Here is a 24,598-nt window from a genome sequence, read left to right as displayed (position 1 = left end):
CCTCTAGGATACTTGATACATGAATATGCAAATAGAGTTTTAAGCTTGGTTTGTTTTTTTTTCTTCCTTTTTACACAAAGAGTAATACATCTCCATCTTGGAGATTATTCCGTATCAGTACCTATGGCCTCTCTTTTCCCCAAGGCCACATAATATCCAGTTGTTGGGATATATATTGTAAGTTAACTGCTGATCAACAGTTGGACTGTTGCCCGTCTTGCTACCATCAGCAATCCCTTAATGAACGTCCCAGACGTTGTTTTACACGTAGGGTAATGATGCACGTAGGAAAACTTCCTGGATGTGGGCTATCATAGGGTTACAGTTCATGTTCTTGCCAGCAGTGAATGAGAGTGTCTGTTTCCCTACACCCTCAACAGCACTATGTGTTAACCAAACGTTTTGGTACTTGCCAATCTGATAGGTAAAAAATAGCATCCCAGTGTACTTTTAATAATGCATTTTTCTTCTTAGGAGGGGCTTTGATTTTTTCCTGTGTTGGAAGATGTTTGTATTTTTTTTTTCCCTTATGAATTATCCTGTCTGTGTACTTTGCCATTTTTTTTCTATTGGGTGGTTAGTCTTTGCGTGTTGATGTGAGATTCCCCCTCGATATGTGAAGAAAATTAGCATTTTGTGTATGATCTGAGATGCACAGTTTTGTTTTCAGTTCGTCTTTTATTTATGGTTTTTGTTTGAGAGGTTTGCAACCATGAAGAACTTTTTTATTTATTAATCTGTTTTTAACTGATAATATGTGTTAAGTTCTCGCATCTATTATGCACATCGTTTTTATCTTTAAATCTTTGCTTCGTCTGGAATATGTTTTTGCCGAGGTGTGAATTGGAGATCCAGCTTAGCCATTCATCCCCAGGTGTCCCTCTACGCTCAGTTGAGGGTTACTTTTGGTCCTCACTGATTGAAATGCCAATATTATCATGTACCTCATTCTCATATCTATCAGGTCTTTCTAGATTTTTCAGTCTGTTCTATTTGTGAGCCAGTACAGTATTATTTTTGAAAGCTTTATGGTTTCTACTCACCTGCCCTCCCAATTTCTACTATATTGCTATTATTCTTTCTCAGAAAGTAGACTTTAAAGGCCGGACACAGTGGCTCACACCTGTAATCCTTTGGGAGGCCAAGGCAAGCAGATCACCTGAGGTTAGAGATTCGAGACCAGCCTGGCCAACGTGGTGAAATCCCGTCTCTACTGAAAATGCAAAAATGAACCAGGTGTGGTGGTGTAGCCTGTAGTCCCAGCTACTCAGGAGGCTGAAGCAGGAGAATCGCTCGAACCTGAGAGGTGGAGGTTGCAGTGAGCCGAGACAGTGCCATTGCACTCCAGCCTGGGCAACAAGAGCAAAGCTACGTCTCAAAAGAAAAAAAAAAATCAGAATTATATCAGCTGGGGCCTCTTTCTTCCATTATATCTTCTAACTGGTGGTTTTTCATTCAGTGCTGCTTAGACGTAACTACTTTTTTCTATGTTTCCACATTTTCCCTTTAGGGAAAACAGAATTTTAACTTTGAACCTACTCTTGCTGAGCTAGAGATTAAAATCATTTGGGATTTTGTTTTTAATCTTATTTATTATATCAAAGAATTCATAGTAAAACTTAATTTTATTTTTCTTTTTTCTTTTTTCTTTCTTTAAAGAACTTTACCACAGTGCAGTAATTCTGGGCTGTCGTAAACAGTGGTTATAACCATACTGTAAGTTTACAAAAATAATAGACTGCTGCTTAATCTGCTGGTACCATGATGTGATTTTTCCGTAATAGTGCATGGGACATGTATTATGTTGACAATTTAGTTTCACCTAAGAATGAAATGTTTGTACCAGACAGTAGCGTGTACTGTTGAAAACTGCACTGACATCAGAACTTTCTGTATGCTTTAATATGTATATAAAGCAAGGTTTCATAATGTTGCTTTATAAAACTAAGGACTACTGTGCTGTTGCATAATAGGTACCTTTCTCTTTAATTCCTAGAATTGCTCAGTAAGTAACTCTCTTGGTCCCCAGAAATCTGAATACCTCAATTGAATCTGGTGTTTTGATCCTCTTTTGTCTTTCTTTCTCTCTCTCTCTCTCTCTCTCTTTCTCTTTCTCTCTCTCCCCATCCCTGCCTCCCTCCCTTCCTTCCCCCCCCCGCCCCCAGATGCTATTGGCACCCCTCTAGCAACCTGTAGATTGAAGCTCAAGTCATTGTGACTGACATGCAGAGAATAAATTAAATAATAGGACAGTTTCAAGTATAAAAATACAGATTTATGGAATAAATCAGCAGGATGTATAAATGTCCTGAGGTCTAGAAGATTCTGGACTTAGTCATGCTCATCCCTTGTTTTGAGATCACAGAGCCAATCATCTTTATGTTCCATCCATCCTCTTCTGCCAGGAGTTATGGAGGTCATCAGACTTTCCCCTAAAGTTCTAGAACAGCTAGTCATTTTTAAACATTGGCTTGAACCATATTATCACCTCCAAGCCATTCTTAAAGCTTCAGTGTGTAGGCTGTTTCTGGCATAATATTGTAATCCACTCTGTGTCTACTTTGATTTCTTCAGGTAATACATGAAAAACTTTGGGTGAAGGTTGTTTGTGATGCTATATGAAGACTACTCAAATACAATTTTTTTTTCCACAGGATGAATATTCTATCTTTCCTCAGACCTACTCCATAGATATTAATGGCTATATTCTTGTGTATTCTGTTACATCAATCAAAAGGTAAGGCTCCTGCTGCCTGCTTGAGTTTATTTGCTACTCATAGATAGCATTGATCCCTTTAAAGGACTATGCTGGAATTATTAATAGTGACAATTAGAATTAGTAGGCTACATGTTTTTTAGTGATTTTCTTGTGGAGCAACTGGGTTGTTGGGGGAAAACATGGCCCACTAAATGTTCTGTTAGTTGCATCAATAGGGTAAAGGGCTCTTTCTTACCTCAAGCTGCCTGGAAAAATAGTGGTTCAGCATGATCTAAGCTTTTCTGTTAATTGAAATGGGAAATGCCTAAATTGATTTTACTTTGTGTGTGTTTTTACCATATTAAGGTGAACTAGACTTTCTAATAGAATGTTGAGGGTTTGGGTTTATTCAGTATCTTATTCTTTGAATTTATGAAATAAGACCTTTTGGTAATAGAGTCTCTCTTTACTACATAAAAACAGAGCCATTATTTGTATAAATAAGAATGAATGTCGGTTCCTTTAGCTACATATTTCCTGTCATCTCTTATCGGGGGATGGCATGTGTTATCAGGAGGAGCAGTGGTCTGTGTCTGTTAACAGAACAGCTGGCTGTATACAGCAGCAGAGCTCTGGGCATTGGTGACAGCTTATGTTTGAAGACTTTATGAAAATATCAGTGCCAGTGGAGGGCGTTTGGTGGCTACCTAGCATCTATTGAGTGTGTGCAACACGTTAGGGAGTTTGTTATGCTCTTTGCCTACATACGATACATTACCTATTTCATCATTACCTTAAACAATCCTTCATCAGAGATGTTTTATATCCCACTTTACATAGAAAGAAACTGAGTGACAGAGCTAAAGCAACTTGCCCAGAGCTACATAATGACATTGCTGAGATTCATAGCCATCTCTCCAGTTCCACAGTCAAGGCTGACACTGTCCAATAGAGCTTACTGCGGTGACAGAAGTGTTTGCTATTTGTTCCGCAGGTGGCTGTTTAAATTAACTAAAAATGAAAAATTCATACTCCCTCGGTTACAGTAGCCCCATTTCAGGTGCTCAGTAGCCACGTGTGGCTGGAGGCCACCATGTTGGCCAGTGTCTGGGTTCCTCACCCCACATACTCCACTGCCAGTGAAAATTCAGTCTGCAGCTCTGTGAGTGTGTTGTTTAACATTTTTCTCCATGGCAGAGAAACATATTTAGGGTGTTGAGTTCTAGCTTTAAAGTGTTTGAGTACCATTCTCGGCCATTCTTATAAACAGACCCCATACTGTCAGTCCCTGAGAAAGTTTACACCTGAATCAAAACTAAATACCAAAATTATGTGTTCCTTAAGGAAAATTGGGAAACTGTGAAAAACAGAAAGTTGGGGTAATCATTCTTGATCTCATTACCTAAGCATAGATACTGGGAATATCTTGGTATATGTTTTTTCTGGTCTTTATTTTAGTCTGCATGGATTGTTTTAACATCCTTTTATTTGCTCTCTGAATGCTGTTTTATGGTTTATATTTTCCATGTTTTTATATTTTTACTTACCATGTAATATATATTTTTCCATATTACCAAGTGTTTGAAATAGTAAATAGCTTTATAATATTTCATGTTCAACAATAGATGGATATCTATCTTCCTGTTTTAATGTATTCATATTCTTGTCACTAAAAGCAATGCTTAGATTAGATTTTATGCTTAAAACTACAGTGTACATAGTATTTGGAAACATGATTGTTTTCTTACTGACTTACACGAGCACTTTAAATAGTAAAAATATTGGCCGTTTTTGTACAAAGATTTTCTTAATTTCAGTTGTATATTTTTTAAAAGTACTTATTGTATATATAACTCATGTTAAGCTCTCGTTTGCTCGATAAATTCTAAGATTTTCTATTTCAGCGCCTGCCATGTGTAAGGCCTTGTCCAGAACAAATTTAATGTACCACTAATCTAATGAATGTTGGAAGTTCATGTTTGTTTATGAATTACCATTGTTTTACCAATTTACTTGAAAAACATGATTCAAAAATTGTTTTGTTGTTGGTAAGTATAATTTTATTCTAGCTAATTTTTAGAAAATAATGTTGGTGTTTTTCACCAACATTACAAATTGTTACTTTGAGGCATCAAAATAGTAGGTAGAAAATTTTCTTAGTGCGTCCACTGATTTTTTTTAATCTCCTTTGGTGGACACAAATTAGATGACATTATACAATCAAGTTGAAAACATAGCATGTGTCACTGGGGAAATTGAAAAATACGTTGATCTGGATTAAAAATACAAAAACGTGCTCACCAAGGCCTCATGTATTGGAGAAAACATTGGCCTAGTGCAAAGCAGAGGGCAAAAACCTTGATACTGTGTCCTCTCAGTGGCACTGTTGCAAGTTTTGACCAAGTTTCTCCTTACTAAAATGGGTGTGTTTTGTTTTGTTATATGCCTTTTGCCTTAGTAGCTCGTAGTTTAATAAGCATTCTCAAATCTCAAACATGAGTGTGAGAAGAGTGGTGTTTTGTTTTTTAGAAATCTATATGCTGAATACACAAATATTTATGAATATACAAGAAATATGTCAGTAAAACTTTCTGAATCAACCAGTTTGATTCAGAAAATCAGTGATCGCAAGAAACTTAGCCGCTTAGAACAGTACACATTTATGATCTCACAGATTTGTGGATCAGGAATTTGGGCGTGTCCTAGCTGTGTCCTCTACTTCAGTCTCTCACAGCCACAGGGTGAGTGTCAGCAGGGGCTGCAGTCCCATCTGACTTCAAAAGGGACATCCCGTCACCTTTGCCATATTCTGTTCATTAGATGCACGTCATTATGTCCATGCAGGGAGATGACACACAGTGTGGCCCCTAGGAGAGCGTGAGCTCTGGGAGCTGGCTCCAAGCTGCCTGCCACACAGTCCCAGTTCTTTCAGCCATTTCTCACGTGACAGGGTACTGTATTTTTGCCCAAGTGGCGACACTTTTAAATGTAGGCAAATACAGCATGCGGAGGAAAACGTGGTTCTATAATGTAACCGCAGGCACAGTGGCTCATGCCTGTAATCCCACACTTTGGGAGGCCGAGGCAGGCGGATCACAAGGTCAGAAATTTGAGACCAGCCTGGCCAACATGGTGAAACCCTGTCTCTACTAAAAATACAAAAATTAGCCGGGCGTAGTGGTGGGCACCTGCAGTCCTAGCTGCTCAGGAGGCTGAGGCAGGAGAATTGCTTGAATCCAGGAGGCAGAGGTTGCAGTGATCTGAGTTTTGTGCCATTACACTCCAACCTGGGTGACAGAGCAAGACTCCATCTAAAAAAAAAAAAAAAGTGACATTGAGGAAAGACTTGAAGCAAGGGACCCCTAGGGAAGGAACATACCAGGCACACGGGGAGTGATTCAGAGGCTCTGGCGATGTTAAAGGAATGGCAGGAGGCCAGTGCAGCTCAGACAAAACAGAAGAGGGGGCAGACAGGAATGGAGGCAGAAGTCAGGGTTTGAGAGTAACTGGGGCCGAGTAGAGATGGCCGCCTATCAGAGGACGTTGAACGAGACACTGTCCATCTGCTGCAGCCGGGTCGTCTGGTTGCTGTGCTGAGCAGGGGTGGCAGGGAAGGGTTGGGGCTGGAGCGGTGTTGCAGGCAGTCTTGGGCCAGGAATTTCACACCTCGGTGGCAGCTGTGGCAGGGAGTGAGAAGCCATCAGATTCTAGGTAGGATTTGAACGTAGAGCCAGTGATGTGCTGGCTAATGTTTGCATGGGTTTTTTGGGGGAGGGTGGGAAGTGGTTTGTGGCTATTTGTCAGCAGTCAGTGGTATAAATAATCCTACTATGGCAGATTTCGAGTGATCATTGTGACATCTCAGATGCCCTTCCCGGTGAGAGCCGCCTTCAGCCTAGAGTCATCGGCTTGTTGATCGGATTGAAAGCCGAGAGAGGTTGGCATCACCCAGAGAATGTACGTACCCAGGAAAGAAAACAGGAACAGGCTGAGTGCACTAGGGCACTCTAGGAAAAGCTGTTCAAGTTGTAATGTAAACAGTTGGTTCTTTGCTGAGTAAGTTGGGTGATGAAAAATTGCATTGATGTGGTTTGTCAGCCCAGTGGTAGGCTTTCCATTTGAATGCGTTACCTGTTTCACTTTGAATATCCTCAGTCGGGGTTACTGAGTGTCAGATGTGTGCACATGTGAATGGATTGCTAGGAAAAAACAAGACTTCTTTGTGTTCAGTTTATGTTAAAATGGTGAGTCTGTGACATTTTACATTTTCCAGCTATCAACATAGCATACATTTAAAAACGTCAACATCAAAATGGATGTCTAATTTATACTTTTTGTTTTATAGTTTTGAAGTGATTAAAGTGATCCATGGCAAATTGTTGGATATGGTGGGGAAAGTACAGTAAGTAGCACCATTTTATCTGTTTGTTAGAGAAACTTCTTATAATAGTATCTTCTGAGCAGTACAATCTGGCACTATTTTGTTTTGTTTTTCTTTTAAATAGAATACCTATTATGTTGGTTGGGAATAAGAAAGACCTGCATATGGAAAGGTATGTAGCTTTTAAATCATTAGTGATTTATAAAGTCAAGTCTAAGATGATTTAGTCACTGAAGTGTCATTTTAATTATTGTTCTGATATCAAGAATATTTTTAGCTGTGACATTTCTTATCTGTTAGAGATGTTATGGTCGTGTGCAGCAGAAGCAAAAGCGCAATAGAAATCTCACATTCCTCTAGAAAAGAGAGAGCAAACTTTATAGGAAACTACCTTTAGGTTATCTACCACCTTGCATGGAGCAAATTCTAAAAAGACGTAGTGCTCGTTTATGCCGCAAGTGGTTTTTGAGTACCAGGGTTTGGGATTACAGTGGGGAGCAAAGGAGGCAGATGTCCCATGCCCAGGCAGCTTCATGTCAGAGAGTAAGAGACTCTACAGCCTGCACGCAAGAGAATTGAGCTTTCAGGCCCTTTCACAATTTCCCCTGGCCTTGGGTGCTTAAAACCTAGCTGTAAAATAGTCAATTGTTAGAGATACGGGAGTACTGGAAAATAGGATCATGTTCTCTGAGCTGGAAGGTTTGCTGGAGCAGGGATAATCCCATAAGGCAGTGTCTATTCTGTTCCCCAGCTCAGGCGTAATTGAAACACTCCTGTGTTACATTCTCGATGCTAATGTTAGGCCAGGGCATGGTTCTGCTTCATGAGAAAGAAATTGACCAAAATGGAGCCTGTTTCAAAATCAATTATAGATATTTTATATAATGAAGAGCTAAGTAGTTTAACTAGAATTTTATTTTCCTTTAGGGTGATCAGTTACGAAGAAGGGAAAGCTTTGGCAGAATCTTGGAATGCAGCTTTTTTGGAATCTTCTGCTAAAGAAAATCAGGTAACAGATTCTATAAACCTCATTTTGCATTGCGTTCTCATCAGTCACAGGGATGTGTTCCTTGCAGTTGGCATTTGACCTCTGTCTTGATCACTCCTGTGTAACATTTGGCCTTCCAGAACATTTCTAATACCAAGCTTTGTGTTGCTTTAGGAAGATACTACTTAGGTGTTTACAAATTCAGTAAATACTCTACTTACAGTGGAATCTAGGATATTTGTAGGATAAACTATTAGTAAGGGAAATACTACCTTTTGTAAACATGTATTTTGGTTTTGTACTAATAACTGATACAGAAATAAGTCCATGCAGCAAAAAAAAAAAATAATTATATCATTAGCACCAATTTTTAACTGTACCTACCACCTGGCTTTTTTTTCTATTAGGTAAAACCAGGTCAGACGTATGTGTTAATTTTTAACATAGAAATGATTAAGAACCATCTTATAAGCATTTAGTACCAATTTCACCCTGCAGATGTACCTTCAAAGGCATGTTCTGGGAAGTATGTAGATTCTGCTTCAGAAGGCTTCACAATCCTCTATGAACCTTTTTCTTCCATTGCTTTAATTTAGACCCCCGGCACCAAACTTGTCTCCCGCCCCCAGTGCATTTTTCATCTATATATTTCTCTTTGCTGCCCTTAACTTTCTAAAGACACACATCTGATGGTACTGTCCTCTACTCAGAGACTGTCAGTGAACTGCCCTTTCTCTGTAGAACCTTCGCCTGGTCCTGAGTACAGTCAGTGATTTGTTCTTTTCTAGTTTCTTCTCTCACCACATTCTTATACTTTCAATCACGTCAAACTGCTCCCTTCCTTAAACACATCATCTCCTGTCCACCCCACTTTCTTTTTTTTTTTGAGACGGAGTCTTACTCTGTCACCCAGGCTGGAGTGCAGTGGCCGGATCTCAGCTCACTGCAAGCTCCGCCTCCCGGGTTTACGCCATTCTCCTGCCTCAGCCTCCCCAGTAGCTGGGACTACAGGCGCCTGCCACGTTGCCCGGCTAGTTTTTTTGTATTTTTTAGTAGAGACGGGGTTTCACCGTGTTAGCCAGGATGGTCTCGATCTCCTGACCTCATGATCCGCCCGTCTCGGCCTCCCAAAGTGCTGGGATTACAGGCTTGAGCCACCGCGCCCGGCCTCACCCCACTTTCAAAATGTCTCACCTTTCCTCATGCTCCCCTCTGGTTTAAAATAACCCTTCTCTAAGTATCTACTTATATTCATGTGGGGTTTTATATTTTGAATGTGTTTTCGACATGTGGCAGTGTTTGATCCTTAGGTAAGATGACTCGGTTTTCATTTCTCTAAGGAAACTCTAGTGTAGTAAGGTGGTGCCTCCTCCCTGGGAGGGCCGGGAGCCAGCAGCTTTGGCGCTCTTCCTTCCCTGCTCCACCCCTCTCACCATGACAGAGGTTCGTAGTCCTCAAGGCCCCACCTAGATTTCACCTTCTTGTTGACCCCCTCTGGATCCATCCAGCTGAAAGAAATTGTGGTTTCTTCTCTTAGCCCCCTTAATTTATTCTGAGATCTGAGTCGGTATCATTTACATAAATATCCTTCATAATGTTCAGCACGGTGTGTTAGTATCTAGTGGGTTATCCGTCAGCCCAAGTATCCCGTATTAGTCAAATTGGCTTCGTCCTGTGTTGGGATATGGAGCGATAGTGAATCCATCCTGTGTTGGGATATGGAAGGATAGTGAATCCGTGTGGTTATGTCCTCCTATGTGCGGATGAAAAAAATGAATAAGCAGATCTGTGTAATTGGTTCCCAAGTTCCAGATAGCAAGGGATTTATTGAAGTCAGCTCAGTTTCTGAGTATAGACAGAATTCAAATAAGAGTTGAGATAGTTAAGAGATACCTATATTTTAAAAATTGAATTAAATCAGTCATCTATTGAGTGCCCACAGACTGTATCCCTCAGATCATGTAGCTGAACCGCCTGATTTTAGAAGGGAGGAACTTAAGTTTCAGAGAGGTTAAATGACTTCTAAGATCACCTACTACCTTACGTGGTGTAAGAACTAAGACTGAATTGTAAATCTCATCCACATCTAGTCCTTTTTTCTCTACACACTGCTTCCTGTCAATCAGGTGATCCGAAGCCGGTGACCTAGATTAGACAAGCGGGGTGGGACCTGGGGTTGCCTTCGGTTAACTAGGAGGACAGACACCTCATTCATAGCAATAGGACAGAAGGCTGAGGATGGGAGCCCACATTCAAGTGGGTGGGTCAGCTTGGTGGATGGAGGATGTGGAGTTCTTTCATGAATGTGGCTTCTGTTTTCCAGTGAAGTGTGTAAAACAAGGTTTTCAGCTGAGCGTGAGGATGGGGAACATTTGAGGAGAAGAGACAAGGCATGAATCCTTTCTCTGGGGAGTGCCCAGCCCCAGGGGTGCAGTTGGGTGGCTAGGCAGCACCAAGCGTCTGTCCCGGGTTCCTGGTCACGGGTATGAGGTCAGTAGTCAGCGGTGTGTTTCCCTGGGCAGCGTTTACTGTGTGGCGGCGGGCACCGTGCCGGTGAGTTGGTAGCGAAGGGAGTTGAAGTACAGTGGCGCCATGGTGGCCTGCGGAGTCTGAGCTGACCGAGAGGGAAAGGAACAGCAAGCAATGGTGAAGGGTCCTGGGAGATGTAATAATAGGGTCAACACATCAGGCCCTGTGGGGCTGAGAATTGTTGCTTCAGGATAGCTAGAGAAAAAGAGCTTGGAAGGTGGTTTGGTGGGACACTGGCAGTTGGTGTGTTGTCATTTCGTGGGATACTGGAAGTCACTGGAGTGATCGGGGAGGGGGATTCTTGGTGATTAGGAGAACTGGGCACTTCCCGTGCGGCTTCTGAGAACAGGGGCAGGTTTTCATGACCGCAGGACTCCATTTTTAAAGGACAGGATCGGGGAGTCACGGTGGCTCAGGCCTGTTGTCGTGGTGCATAAGGAGGCGAGGCTAGGCGTTCGCGGTCAGTCCAGGCAACATAGAAACCTCCAATCTGTATAACAACAACAAAAAAAAATGACAAGATCTGACAGTTCTTCTCTCCCCTCAGTGTAAGAAGAGTTCCTGCCACAAGTGGCCATGATTCCTCTTTGTGGTGAAGGACTGGTGGAGTTGACCCTGGGCTGAGGCTAAGGGCAGGAAGACGGGCAGGAGAGGAGAGGCCAGGAGATGGGGAGGGCAGTTTGTGGATTGAAATGGCCGAGAATTATGCCGCAGAGGTGTTGGAGGCTGGCATCATGGCATCTCGGGAGCACGGAGGGTGCCTCCCCGACTCGAGGCCTCTTGGAGTCAAGGATGTGAGAGGCAAGGGCTGCTGGGAGAGCGTGTCCCATGGGAATGGAGGGAAGATAGCGCCAGAAGTGAAGAGGGACTCTGAGGTCCAGAGGACACTGGGATGGGGGTTGTGGGGTGGAGTGGGACAGGAGATGGTGGTGAGGCCAGGAGTGAGGACTCTTCGGGCCTCTCCTGGTGCCTGAAGAAAACAGGGTCAAAAGCACAATGGGAGGCTGGTTATGGTCTGGGTCAGGAGGGGTGGACAGTGGCCTACTGGGCGTCGGGGGGCCCTGAAGTTCTGGGACTCACCAGAACCCCTCCTCCTCCACCAGCAGGAGGGCCAGGCAAGTGGCACACCCTCCTCAGTCCGGGAAGTAGTCTCGGAGTGCAGCTTCACACTAACACTGTGATTGGGTTTCTTTCTCTTTTCAGACTGCTGTTGATGTTTTTAGAAGGATAATTTTGGAGGCAGAAAAAATGGACGGGGCAGCTTCACAAGGCAAGTCTTCATGCTCGGTGATGTGATTCTGCTGCAAAGCCCGAGGACACTGGGAATATATTCTACCTGAAGAAGCAAACTGCCCGTTCTCCTTGAAGATCAACTATGCTTCTTTTTCCTTCTGTTAACCTGAAAGATGTCATTTGGGTCAGAGCTCCCCTCCCTTCAGATTATGTTAACTCTGTCCAAATGAGTTCACTTCCATTTTCAAATTTTAAGCAATCATATTTTCAATTTATATATTGTATTTCTTAATATTATGACCAAGAATTTTATCGGCATTAATTTTTCAGTGTAGTTTGTTGTTTAAAATAATGTAATCATCAAAATGATGCATATTGTTACACTACTATTAACTAGGCTTCAATATATCAGTGTTTATTTCATTGTGTTAATGTATACTTGTAAATAAAATAGCTGCAAACCTCAGTCCTTTGTGCTACTTTATGTGGCTTTCAAAGAAGAGAAGCCTTGTCCTGAGTTTCTTACTTGGCTTCAGGAAGGCCCCAGGTTGGATTCCAGAAACCAGTGACGATGTGGCCACAGGACTGTGCTGACTTGGCTGCTGACCATGGACTCCCTGCGCAGTGACGGGCAGGTGTTGAGGCTGGGTTACAGCTGATTGAAGCTCAGTGGCTCTGGCGGGGGTCTGTGAGGGGAATTCCTCCCCAGTGGTCACATTCTCTCCTTCCATCCTCAGATCCCCAAACCTTGACTGAAATGCTCCATGGTCAGGAGCCTGGTCAAGGAGGAGGAGCTGCTGAGAGGCATTGTTCACCCTTGCTCATAGCTTAGCTTGATGTCTGTGTCAGACAGGAGACGATTGAGAGAACACCCCTGCCTGTCACTGTCCTGGAACACCCCGGAGTTTAGTGATCTGTGTCAGTCTCGGGAGCCTCCTTCAGACCCGGACGACGGGCCTCCCTCTCTCCAAGGAGCAACTATAAAGGAGAAGAGGGATTTCATGTGCCTGGTAGCTGTTACCTTGTCTGTAAGTCAACCTTGGAGTTGAGCAGTGCTTTTTAAATGATTCCCTTTTGCAGCTAAAAGTTCACAGGGCTCTTTCTAATAGGTAAGCAAATGTTACCATTGACTTTATTAACAAAATATAGTTTTGCTTTGCAGTTGATTGTTAATGAAAAATTATGTTCTTAAAACACATGTCATTAATTTGGATCTTTTAAATATTTTTGCCTCATTTGTCATTTCAGGATGAAATTTCTGCCTTAGAAGACCTCCACCAAACACATTTTTAAAGCTAGGGTCTCGCTGTGTCACCCAGACTAGAGTGCAGATCATAGCCTGAAACGCTTGGGCTCAAGCGCAGGTGATCTTCCTGAGTAGCTGGGATTACAGGCCTGAGCCGTTATGCCTGGCCAAATAATCACCTTTTAAATAAAAATAAATTCTAACAACACAGTATTGTTATTACCTGGGTTATTCTTAGGACTAAAAATGTGTGAACACTAAGCAGAAAATGGGGACCTAGTTCATCCAGTTATGTCTATGTAAATGGAACCTTACAACCGCATATTGTACTAGAAACTGAAGTTCAGCTCACCTCTCCTGGGGTGGTCCTTTAAGGACTGGACCTCCTGATTGGAGGGAGCATATTATCATTTCTGTATGTGGTGTAGTGCACACATTCCTTCAGATATGCCCTGAGTACCTGCCATGTCCCAGACACTGTTCTGCGTGCCATCAACACGGCAGAGAAACCCGCACCCCTGTGCCGCGTAAATCCTGCACTAAATCTTGGAGATGCCACACAGGGTAGGCCCCAGTCCAGCTGCCCACGGCAGCAATCGCAAGAAGACAGTTGACTCCTTTACTTGATAGTTTGAGCATTAGTGTTTTTGTTTTTTTGTTTTGTTTGTTTTTTTTTTTGAGATGGAGTTTGTTTTTATTTCCCAGGCTGGAGTGCAATGACACAATCTTGGCTCGCTGCAACCTCTGCCCCTCCCAGGTTCAGGCAGTTCCCCTGTCTCAGCATCCCAAGTAGCTGGGATTACAGGTGCGCACCACCATGCCCAGCTAATTTTTGTATTTTTAGTAGAGACGGGGTTTCATAATATTGCTCAGGCTGGTCTTGAACTCCTGACCTCAGGTGATCTGCCCGCGTTGGCCTCCCAAACTGCTGGGATTACAGGCATGAGCCACTGCGCCTGGCCAGAGCATTAGTCTTACAGTCGGTGATAAAACATTGTCACTGTGCATGACGCTTGTGTCTGTAGTCCTGGCTACTTGGAAGGCCGAGGTGGGAGATTGCTGGAGCCCACCCATTCTGGGCTGTAGTATGCAGTGCTAATCCTGTGTGTACACTGAGTTCGGCATCAGTATGGTGACCTGGGAGCTAGGGACCACCAGGTTGCCTAAGGAAGGGGGTGAACCCGTCCAACCTGGAAACAGCAGTCAGAACTCCTGTGCTGATCAGCAGTGGGAGCAGGGCTGTAAGTAGCCACTGCCCTCCAGCCTAGCAACACAGCCAGACCTGTCTCTTAAAATAAAATTGTGTTGTAAAAGGTAATGCTTTTCTTTGGGGTACGTAAGTGTAGTCTTAGATTTATCGAAATACAGGAAGTGCAACTGTAAAACTATATCCAAAATATTTTGCAGTTCAGAATTTTAAAATACAAATTATAAAATCACATTACAAATTAAAATTAATGTGATAGAATTTTGCTAAAACTAAATTGTCCATCCACTCTGGACATCTCCCCCCAGTGGTTCACCGGAGATGCTCTTGCCTGGATGGCTTCCCACCTGCTGGTCACCAAATCTAATAGACAGTTTCTGGTTGCTTTCTTGACCTCTCTGTAGCATTCCACACAGTTCACCGCCACCTCCCCTGTGGCATTCCCCCCCCCCCCCCCGTCTCCTGGTCGGCCTGCCAGCTCTGCTGGTACGTCAGTCTCCTCGGCTGTTTTGTATCAAACCTCTCAGCCTTTTCTCCTGCCCACACCCTCTGCGTTCATATTCTTCAAGCATAGCTTTCACTCTGTGTAGCCAGAAGAGTCCAAAATGTCTCCCACCTTGACCTCTGGGCTCCAGGCTGATCTTGACAGACTCTTCCACTTGGCTGTTTTGTAGGCATCTCAGGTTGACTATGTCCAAAAATCAAGAACCGAATTCTTGATTTTCCTTGGAAACCTCGGCCTCCCTTAGACTTAGTGTTTCAGGAAATGTCACCATTATTCACTGGGTCCGTATGAAAACTAGCAATCTGGGAGCTGTTCTTTGTCCATTCTCTCATACTCCTCATCCAATCCATCAACAAATCCTAAGGGCCTTGCCTTCAAAAATCTACCTTGTATTTTGTCCATCTTTGTCTGCACTGTGTCTTGGTCTGCAGTGGCACACCCTCTTAGCCCCTACACCCCAGCCACAGCCAGCTTGTAAAAATAGTATCATGTAGTTCCTTTGCCTAAAATCCTTCCGTGATGATTGTGCCAAATCTGTGTGTCCCAGCCTCAAGACAGCATGACCTTGCTGCTGCTTAGCTCAGCCCTGTCTAGTCAGTGGCCTTGGTCAGTTTCCGGAGCCAGAAAGCTCTCTTAGCCATGGGGGTTTCCGGGGCTCTTCCCTTTGCCTTGGACACCCCTTCCTGAGACTTCTCAGCCTTCAGAGCTCAACATTCTCTCTTCTCAGGGGCTTCTAGGATGGCCTGAAGCACCCCTCTATTTGAATCTATTCAAGCACTCCCGTCTTACATGGTACAGCATGTGTCATAACTGATCGTCACTTTTATTCCTTGTATTGTGTATCACTCAACTAGATTTGGCCTGGAGTGGAGACAGTGTCTGTCTCGGACATCTTGGCATTCCAAGCTCCTCCTAGCACAGAGCTTATGAAATACTTTCTACTGTGCCATTTTAATTTCCTTGTGGTTTCTGTGTATGTAAGTTATGAGCAGTTGCCCTGGGAATTACAGTTAACATCTTAATTTATTATAATACTCTAGTTAAGATTCATACCAACTTAATTTCAATAGCATACAAAAGCTTGGCTCCAGTTCCTCTCATTTGTGCTATTGTCATGCAAAAGACATATCTATATATTATATGCCCATCAGCACAGGCTTACAATTTGCTTATGAAGTTGCCTTTTAAATCAAATAGAGAAAAGAAGTTGCAATAAAAAAGTACATTGATGTTGTCTTTTCTGCATGCCTATGTGGTTGCCTTTACAGGTGCCCATGATTACTCCTCATTTGGATTCAAGTTGCTGTCTAGTGTCCTTTTCTTTCAGCCTGAAAGACTCCTTTGGTATATTGTATAGAGCAGGTCTGCTAGCAGTGGGTTATCTCGGGTTTGGTTTATCTGGGAATGTCTGCTTTATTTTTCAAGGATAGTCTTTTTGGGTATAAAAGTTGGGGGGAGAGTTTTGCTATCAGCACTTCTACTCATCCAACTTATTCAGGTATTTCCTGAGCAGCACTCAGCCCTGAGCCTGCAGGCTCTTGTGTAACCCCAGAAACAGTGGCTTCTCAGGCCCCCTGTGGGCTTCTCATTTTCCAGTTTTTGTTAGCTTGTTGTTTGCCCCAGAGTCAACCAAATTGCTGCTGATTGTTTTGACAAACAATCCCTGTTTTGACAAGCAATCCCTGACACCCCAGGGAGAAAGTGCTGGGTGAGCCGAGCTCAAGAGTCAGGTCACAGGCTAGCCTTGCAGGTAGGACCACCAGACCAGGCAAATGAGGTCACTGAGCTCCAACCTCAACTTGACCCTTCCTGTGGCTGCTAAGCTGCTGGGTTTTATGGGGATTGCTGCTGTTGCTTTCAAGGCTACCAGGGAGCTTGGAGGCAGAGGATTGGAGGGCTGTGAATAGGGCAAGTAAAAATGCCACAATGCTTGCTGCTCAGATTTGGCCGATTTCCTTCAACACTCCCTGGATTATGAGCCTTTAGTTAATTTCCGGAGCTCTGGAAACGTTTATTTGGACAGTTTTTGCCAGTGTTCTCATTGTTCCTGGGGTCTGATGGTGTTGCTGCTGAATGAATGAGCAGAGGAGCCTTTGTAGGGCACCACCTGGGCAGGTTCTTTTGAATTTAGCCTGCACCTGTTGCTGTGTGGTTAAAATTCCCCACCATGTATACAGTGCATTGTGCTGCCATTTGACCTGTCGTTATTGAGTCCATCTGTCACCAGCTCCTAACAAGGGCTGCTCCTGCTCAGCGCCCTCTGCCATTGCTAATGCAAACAGACCGAGATCACAGCTGTACCCACAGGTCTAGAAGTCATTCAGATGCCCCAGAATATGCCGCTGCCTCATAGCGATGCTTGTAGAGGTCTGGGCTCTCAAGGAAACATCTGTAGTGCCCGTGGGCTGCTGCCCCAGTCTGAGAGGTGTGCACACTGCTGCCTTGCCCCTGTGCCAGAGCCGCCTCAGCAGAGCCTGAGGTTCCAGGAGGTGTGTGTGCTCGCAGAAGCCTCTGGATGCTGTGGTTACTCTGCCCACGCTGCCTAGCAATCCTTGAACCAGGATGCCTTCAAAGCTTTCCTTGGGAGTTTCCAGAACCATTCCACCTCCTTACTCTCCCCCAAGAAGGGAACATTTTATATTCAGAAAAGAAAAACAAAAACAATTTTCGTGTTGCCCATCCTCCCTACCTCAATGACTTCCTAAAGGGCAACAGAATGGCCAGGTGAGAGCTGCTGTGGGGTTAGAACTGGAAAGAATCAGATCTAATTTAACATCCTTGTTTTCAGAGCATGGAACTCGAGGTCCAGAGAGGTCAAGGGGCAGCTAGTCTCCAGATCCCCTACTTAGTCCGTGTTTCCACCACACCACACTGGGACAAAGCCCATGAGCCAGATGTCCACAGGGAACCCCAATCAGAGCTTCACCCCTAGTCAGGGACAAAGACTTGGAACATTCCAGTCCTGGCCCCCTCTGCAGCTAATACGAACCTTTGGGCAACTCCTTTATATTTTGTGATCTTACCTCTTTTATTTGTAAAGCTTCCCTTCACCAGGGATTGTTGTCACAGCCAAGAGTATGAACACCCTGGATGTTTCCAAAGTGCTACAGAAGCAGCAAGCCACAGTCCTGAGGATGGGTGTGTGCACCTCAGACTGCCAGCTGGAGCTCTCACCTGGTGTCAGGGTCCCCGCGAGTTTCTGCAGCTTCATGAGCACCCATGGTTGTGTATCTGCAGCAGCAGTTGGTGCTGTGAGTGGCTCCAGAATCCTGCAGTGCTGCCATCTTATTCCTGGTCTACACATCCAAAGAAGCAATACGGAACATCACGACTTACCCCAGCAAACGAGTTTACCAAATCCGAGAAAAAATAATTCATTCCAATCTGGCCCAAGGCATCAAGAATAGTATGATCTACTCAGAACTACCAACACGGTGACGCAAGGATTGCAGGCCCGCCCTTGTGCTCATGACCAGCGTGCTGAAGATGGGCTGTGTGGTGTCACTATGGGTCCCCAGAGCTCAGTCCCACGCCTGCCCAGCCAGACCCTGCGGCAGCACAGCAGATTGTGTCATGGCCAGGGAGGCTGCTGACATGCCCAGTCAGCTTCTGAGCAGTGGGACTTCAGCTCCTCATCTCTGAAGAAGAGGGTCGCCTGGGAGACGGCTCTGAAGGTCCCCCCAGCTCCCACATCTGCCACAATCTAGGGTCTTGGATTAGTAGTTTCACAAGAAATAGCACAGGATTCGGGAAATACTGTGGCCTCGGCCGCCAAGACCTTTCACCCAGTTCCTCCTACTGCCCAAGAAAGTCCCGGGCAGAGCTGTGCCTCCTGATTTATTCCCTACAAGAACACAGCAGCCAGCTGGCAGGCTCCCGCGGGGAGAGAGCCTCTGCCTGCACCGCGTGGCTGCCGCCTGGCGTTCTGTATGTCCCTCCACTCCCCTCCTGCGCCTACCATCATCAGATCAGCAAGGAATTCAAGCGCATCAGCACAGGACTCTGCGGCTGCTTTACAGGGCGCGGTTGACGAGGGTGATATGTGCTGAACTTTACCCTAAAAGGCTCAAGCAGGAGGACAGCAGGGAGTTACAACTGGAGCAGTGGAAGGTCACATTCCTTAGCTCTGACGTCGGGATTTTTATTATCCCATAACAGAAATCGTTCCGAGGCACAACCTTTTCTGTGTCTGGGTCATTGTGTAAAGTTGTAGAATGGCAGTAACAGCTCTAAGCCAGCGCAGCCGCCTGGCTCGGCAGTTACCACACATTCGCGTGTATCAGAGTGACCTGGATGGCTCGCTGACACAGGCTAGCCTCCCCCGCACAGTCCCTGATTGCAGAGACCCCATCGGGTGCAGTACGTCTGCATTTCTCCCAAGTCCCAGGGAGCCTGCCGCTGCTGCTGCTGCTGCTGCTGCTGCAGGCTCAGGGGCTGCATTTTGAGAAGCATTGGCTTGGACAATAATGGCGCAGGGCTCTTATTGTCTGAATTAGGAGGGAGCATGGGCCGGAGTGACAGGACTGTGGGATCGCAGAGGTGGCCGGGCCACTAACCGCCCCCTGGGGACTGGGACTGAGGGGGGCTGTGGGTTGAATTGTGTCCCCGCAGAAGGCATGAGTCTTCATTCCCAGTACCTGTGCATGTGACTCTTTGGAAATAGGGTCATTACCAATGAACAAGTTAAAGTGAGGACATACTGGATTAGGTCAGACCCTAAACCAATGGCTGGTGTCCTTAGAACAGTGGTCCCTGACCTTTTTGGTACCAGGGACTGGTTTTGTGGAAGACAATTTTTCCACGGACTGGAGTTGAGGGGATGGTTTCAGGATGAAATTGTTCCATCTTAGATCATGAGGCGTTAGATTCTCATAAGGAGCACGCAACCTAGGTCCCTCGCATGCACAGTCCATAATAGGCTTCGTGCTCCCATGAGAATCTGAAGCCACCACTGATGTGACAGGAGGCGGAGCTCAGGCTTGCTTGCCCCCGCTCACCTCCTGCTGTATGGCCCAGTTCCTAATAGGCCACAGACCAGGCCAGTCCATGGCCTGGGGGTTGGGACCCCCGCCTTATAGGAAAAATAAATTTGGACACAGGCAGAGACTGGAACACCAAGGACTGCCAGCACTACCAGGAGCCAGGAGAGGCCTGGAGCAGGTTCTCCTCTGAGCCTCCGAGAAGAAACCAACCCCCCAGCACCTCGATTTCAGACTTCCGGCCCCCAGAACAAGAGAATACATCTCTATCGTTGTAAGACACCCAGTTTGGGTTACTTTGTTATGGCAGCCCCAGGAGGCAAAAACAGAGGGTTCCTTCAGTGTGTGGCTTGCAGTTGTTTCTTGTTTTTGTGTGCGTGTGAGAGAGAGACAGAGTTTCGCTCTTGTCGCCCAGGCTGGAGTACAATGGCGCAATCTCAGCTCACTGCAACCTCTGCCTCCTGGGTTCAAGCGATTCTCCTGTCTCAGCCTCCTGAGTAGCTGGGATTACAGGTGCCTGCCACCACACCCAGCTAATTTGTATTTTTAGTAGAGACAGGGTTTCACCATGTTGGCCAGGCTGGTCTTGAACTCCTGACCTCAGGTGATCCATCCGCTTTGGCTTCCCAAAGTGCTGGGATTACAGGCGTGAGCCACCACTCCTAGCTGTGGCTTGCAGTTTTAAGACCAAGACAGCCCCTGGCAACCGGGGCAAGAAAAGATAAGGAGCCCAGATGACAGCTAGCCAGAACGTTCATGTTTACAAAAGAGGAAAGCGATGCTCAAAGAAATTGTGATCTGCCAAGAGTCGCCAGTGATAGAGTTTGTGTGCTCCCTCCGAATCTCATGCTGAAATGTGATCCCCAAGGTTAGAGGTGGGGCCTGGCGGGAGGTGTTTGAGTCATGGAGGTGGATTCCTCATGAATGGTTTGATGCTGTTCTCATGTTAATGAGTGAGTTCTCACTCTGCGTTCATGCAAGACCTGGTGGTTAAAAAGAGTCGGGGTTCCCCTCCCAATTCCATCTGTCTTGCTCCCTCTCACCACATATGCTGGCTCCCTTTCACCTTCTGCCATGATTGGAAGCTTCCTGAAGCCCTTACCAGAAGCAGATGCCAACACTGCTTTGTGTACAGCTTGCAGAACTGTGAGCCAAATAAACCTCTTTTCTTTATAAATTACCCAGGCTCAGGTATTCCTTTATAGCAATGCAAATTGTCTAATACAGAAAATTGGTACTGAGGAGGAGGGTGTTGCTATAAAGATGTCTGAAGGTGTGGAAGTGGCTTTGGAGCTAAGTAACAGGAAGAGGTAGAAGAGTTTGAAGATGCTCAGAAAACAGGAAGACAAGGGGAATGTTTGGAACTTCTTAGAAACTTGTTAACTGGTTGTGACCAAAATGATGATAGAAATATAGACAGTGAAGGCCAGAATGATGAGGTCTCAGGTGGAAATGAGGAACTTATGGGGAACTGGAGGAAAGGTCACCTTTTACACGTCAGCAGAGCTTGACTGCATTGTGCCCAAGTCCTGGGAACCTAGAAGTTTGAACTTAAGAGTGATGACCTAGGGTATCTGATGGAAGAAATTTCTAAGCAGCAAAGCATTCAAGATGTGGTGTGGTTGCATCTCCCAGCCTGCGCTCAGATACGGGAATAAGGAAATGACTTAAAGTTAAAACTTATATTTAAAAGGGAAGCAGAGTGTAAAAATTTGGAAAACTTGCAGCCTAGCCTTGTGGTAAAGAAGGGAAAGCATTTCCAGGAGAGGAATTGAAAGGAGCTGAAGCAACCACTTGCTAGAGAGATTCGCATGACTAAAGGGGAGCCAAGTGCTAATGGTCAAATGGGAAAGGACCTCAAAGCCATTGCAGAAGTCTTTAGGATGAGAGCCCCTCCCATCATAGGCCCAGAGGCCTAGAAGAAAAGAAAGGTTTTGTGGGCCAGGCCCAAGGGCTCTGCTGCCCTGTTCAGCCTCAGAACAGTGTTCCCCACATCCCTGGCACCCCAGCTCCAGCTTTGGCTCAAAGGGCCCCAGGTACAGCTCAGGCCACCACTTCCGAGGGCACAAGTTGTAAGCCTTGGCGGTTTCCTTGTGGTATTAAGTCTTCAGGTGCACAGAGTGCAAAAGTGAAGGAGGCTTGGCAGCTTCCACCTAGATTTCCACCCAGAGTCCCTGCAGGGAGAATACTAAGGCAATGCTGAGCAGAAATGTAAGACGGACCCTCCACGTAGAGTCCCCACTGGGGTACTGCCTAGTGGACCTGTGGAAATGAGGCCACCACCCTCCAGACCCTAGGATGGTAGAGCCACCAGCAGCTTGCCTAGAGAAGTTACAGGCACTCAAGTCCAACCTGGAGAGCAGCCATGGGGGATGCAATCTGCAAAGTCGCAGGGGCAGAGCTGCTCAGGGCTGTGGGAGCCCACCCCTGTGCCCAGGATGCAGGACATGGAGTCAAGGAGATTATGTTGGTGCTTTCAAGGTCTCATGTCTATCCTTCTGGGTTTCGGACTGTATAGGGCCTGTTCCCTATTTCTTTTGGCCCGTTTCTCCCTTTTGGAATGGGAATCACTACCTAGTGCCTGTACCACCATTGTATCTTGGAAGTAAATTGTTTTTTATTTTACAGGCTTATAGGTGGAAGGAATTTGCCTTGAGTCTCTGATGCGCCTTTGGACTTGGGACTTTTAAGTCAATACTAGAAAGTCAAGACTTCAGGGGACCATGGAGAAGGGATGATTGTATTTTGCAATGTGTGAAAAACGTGAGATTTGGGGTGTCGGGGGTGGAAGGATATGGTTTGAATGTGTGTCCTCTCCAAATCTCATGCTGAAATGTGATCCCCAGTGTTGGAGGGGGCCTGGTGGAAGGTGTTTTGGTCATAGGGGTGGATCCCTCCTGAGTGGTTTGGTACCTTCCTCACAGTAATGAGTGAGTTTTCATTCTGAGTTCACACGTGATCGGGTTATTAAAATGAGTCGGGGACCTCCCCGTGTCTCTTGCTCCCGCTTACCATGGGGTACACTCGCTCCCCTTCATCTTGCACCGTGATTGGAAGCTTCCCGAGGCCCTCACCAGAGGCAGATGCCAACGCTATGCTTCTTGTACAGCCTGAACCAAATAAACCATGAACCAAATCTCTTTTTTTTTAATAAATTACCCAGTCTCGGGTATTCCTTTATAGCACTGCCAACGGACTAACGCAGCCAGAAAATCCACGTTATAACCAAGACGAGAACCCACGTTTTCTAACAGCTAGCCATGGTCCCAGTCGATTTGCACACACATGCATGGATCCATGTGTATGCACATGTATGCACATGTCAGCAGCCCTGAGACAGCCACCTGGGGGAAGGCGTTGCTTAGTGCCTATTGAGATTCAGCAGTTCTGGGGTAGAGCCCTAGACTTTGCACTTCTGATGAGTTCAAGGTCACCCTGGTGCTGCTAGACTGGGGGCCACACATGAGCCCCTCATGAAGATGCAGCACCTGCTTTGAGAAACACTTAGCCCTCCCAAGGACCTTGAGGTTTCCAGGTTCAGGGTGAAGGGAGACCTGAAAGCGCAGGCTCCCAGGAAAGGGGAGGGGCCGGCACTGCGGGGTGCCCGCTCTGCCTGCTGCTTCTTCATGGCTTTGCAGGGAAGGTGGCAAGAGACAGTGCAGAGCACGTGTCTGACATCACCCAGCAGTGCAGTGACAGCCAGGTCCTTGGAACCCCAAGCAGGGCATGCAGGCTCCATAACCCCTGGAATTAGAGTCCTTGTGGGATGTGAGGCCTTGCTGTGTCTTTTTCTGTTTCCACAGATCCTGGTTTTGAGGGGCAGTTGGACGGCATCTTCCTGACATGCAGGCTCTTGGGCTCCAGGGCTAGAGCCCCCTTTCCTGCCACCTGTCACCTGATGGTGGCTGACCCACAGCTCCTTGTGGAACTTCCTGAGGGTGCCAGCAGCTCCTTTGCGGGCTCAGGACACAGACACTCTGCCCTGTCTTCCTCCTCTGTCTTCTGCTACATCCTGCTTGGATTTGAGGAGTGCTGTGGTCTGAACATACCCCCCAAAATTTAGGTATTGAAACTTAATCGCCAGTGTGATACTAGGAAGAGAAGAGGCCTTTCCAAGGGAAAGGAAGTCTGAGGGTGAAGCCTCACAGATGGGCTCTGGGCCCTTATGAAAGGGCGTGAGGTAGCGGGTCCGCTCTTACGCCGATGAAGACAGGCTGTGCCATCGGTGAGAAGCAGGCCCTCCCCAGCCCCTGCGCCTGCGAGCACCATGACCTGGACGTCCCAGACTCCAGACTGTGAGAACGTGAGTTTCTTCTCCTTCTAAATTACCCAGTCTCAGGAATTTTGTTACAGCAGTGCAAGTGAACTGAGACAGGAGGAAGGCCTGGGAAAGCAGCTGTCTTCCACATTCCATGCGTGGAGCTCCTGCTGCAGGCCGGTTTTAATTAAAAAACAAAAACAAGGCCGGGCGAGGTGGCTCACACGTGTAATCCCAGCACTTGGGGAGGCTGAGGAGGGCGGATCACTTGAGGTCAGGAGTTCGAGACCAGCCTGGCCAACATGGTGAAACCCCATCTCTACTAAAAATAAAAAAAAATAGCCAGGCGTAGTGGCTCACGCCTATAATCCCGGCTACGCGGGAGGCTGAGGCAGGAGAATTGCTTGAACCTGGGAGGTAGAGGTTGCAGTGAGCTGAGATAGTGCCACTGTACTCCAGCCTGGGCGTTAGAGCGAGACTCACTCTCAAAAAAATACGTAAATAAAAAACAAAAACAAACTTTGAGAGGCCAAGGCAGGAGGATTGCTTGATGCCGACAGTTAGAGACCAACCT

General features: G+C 45.9%; 1 protein-coding gene across 1 annotated transcript in view; it reads left to right on the top strand.

Moving 5' to 3' along the window:
- Nucleotides 1-12,990, top strand: part of RHEB (Ras homolog, mTORC1 binding) — a 50,310-nt gene extending 37,320 nt beyond the window's left edge. The window contains exons 4-8 of the mRNA XM_023225376.1: nucleotides 2,655-2,737; nucleotides 7,044-7,100; nucleotides 7,204-7,251; nucleotides 8,007-8,088; nucleotides 11,800-12,990. Coding sequence (XP_023081144.1) covers nucleotides 2,655-2,737; nucleotides 7,044-7,100; nucleotides 7,204-7,251; nucleotides 8,007-8,088; nucleotides 11,800-11,892 — 363 coding nt within the window. The 3' untranslated portion in view covers nucleotides 11,893-12,990. The remainder of the gene's footprint in view (nucleotides 1-2,654; nucleotides 2,738-7,043; nucleotides 7,101-7,203; nucleotides 7,252-8,006; nucleotides 8,089-11,799) is intronic.
- Nucleotides 12,991-24,598: the final 11,608 nt, after the last annotated feature.

The sequence above is a fragment of the Piliocolobus tephrosceles genome, chromosome 8 (assembly GCF_002776525.5).
Source record: "Piliocolobus tephrosceles isolate RC106 chromosome 8, ASM277652v3, whole genome shotgun sequence".
NCBI classification, from domain to species: Eukaryota; Metazoa; Chordata; class Mammalia; order Primates; family Cercopithecidae; genus Piliocolobus; species Piliocolobus tephrosceles.
Note: the sequence above shows the minus strand (reverse complement) of the source record. Positions and strands in the feature narration are given on the sequence as shown.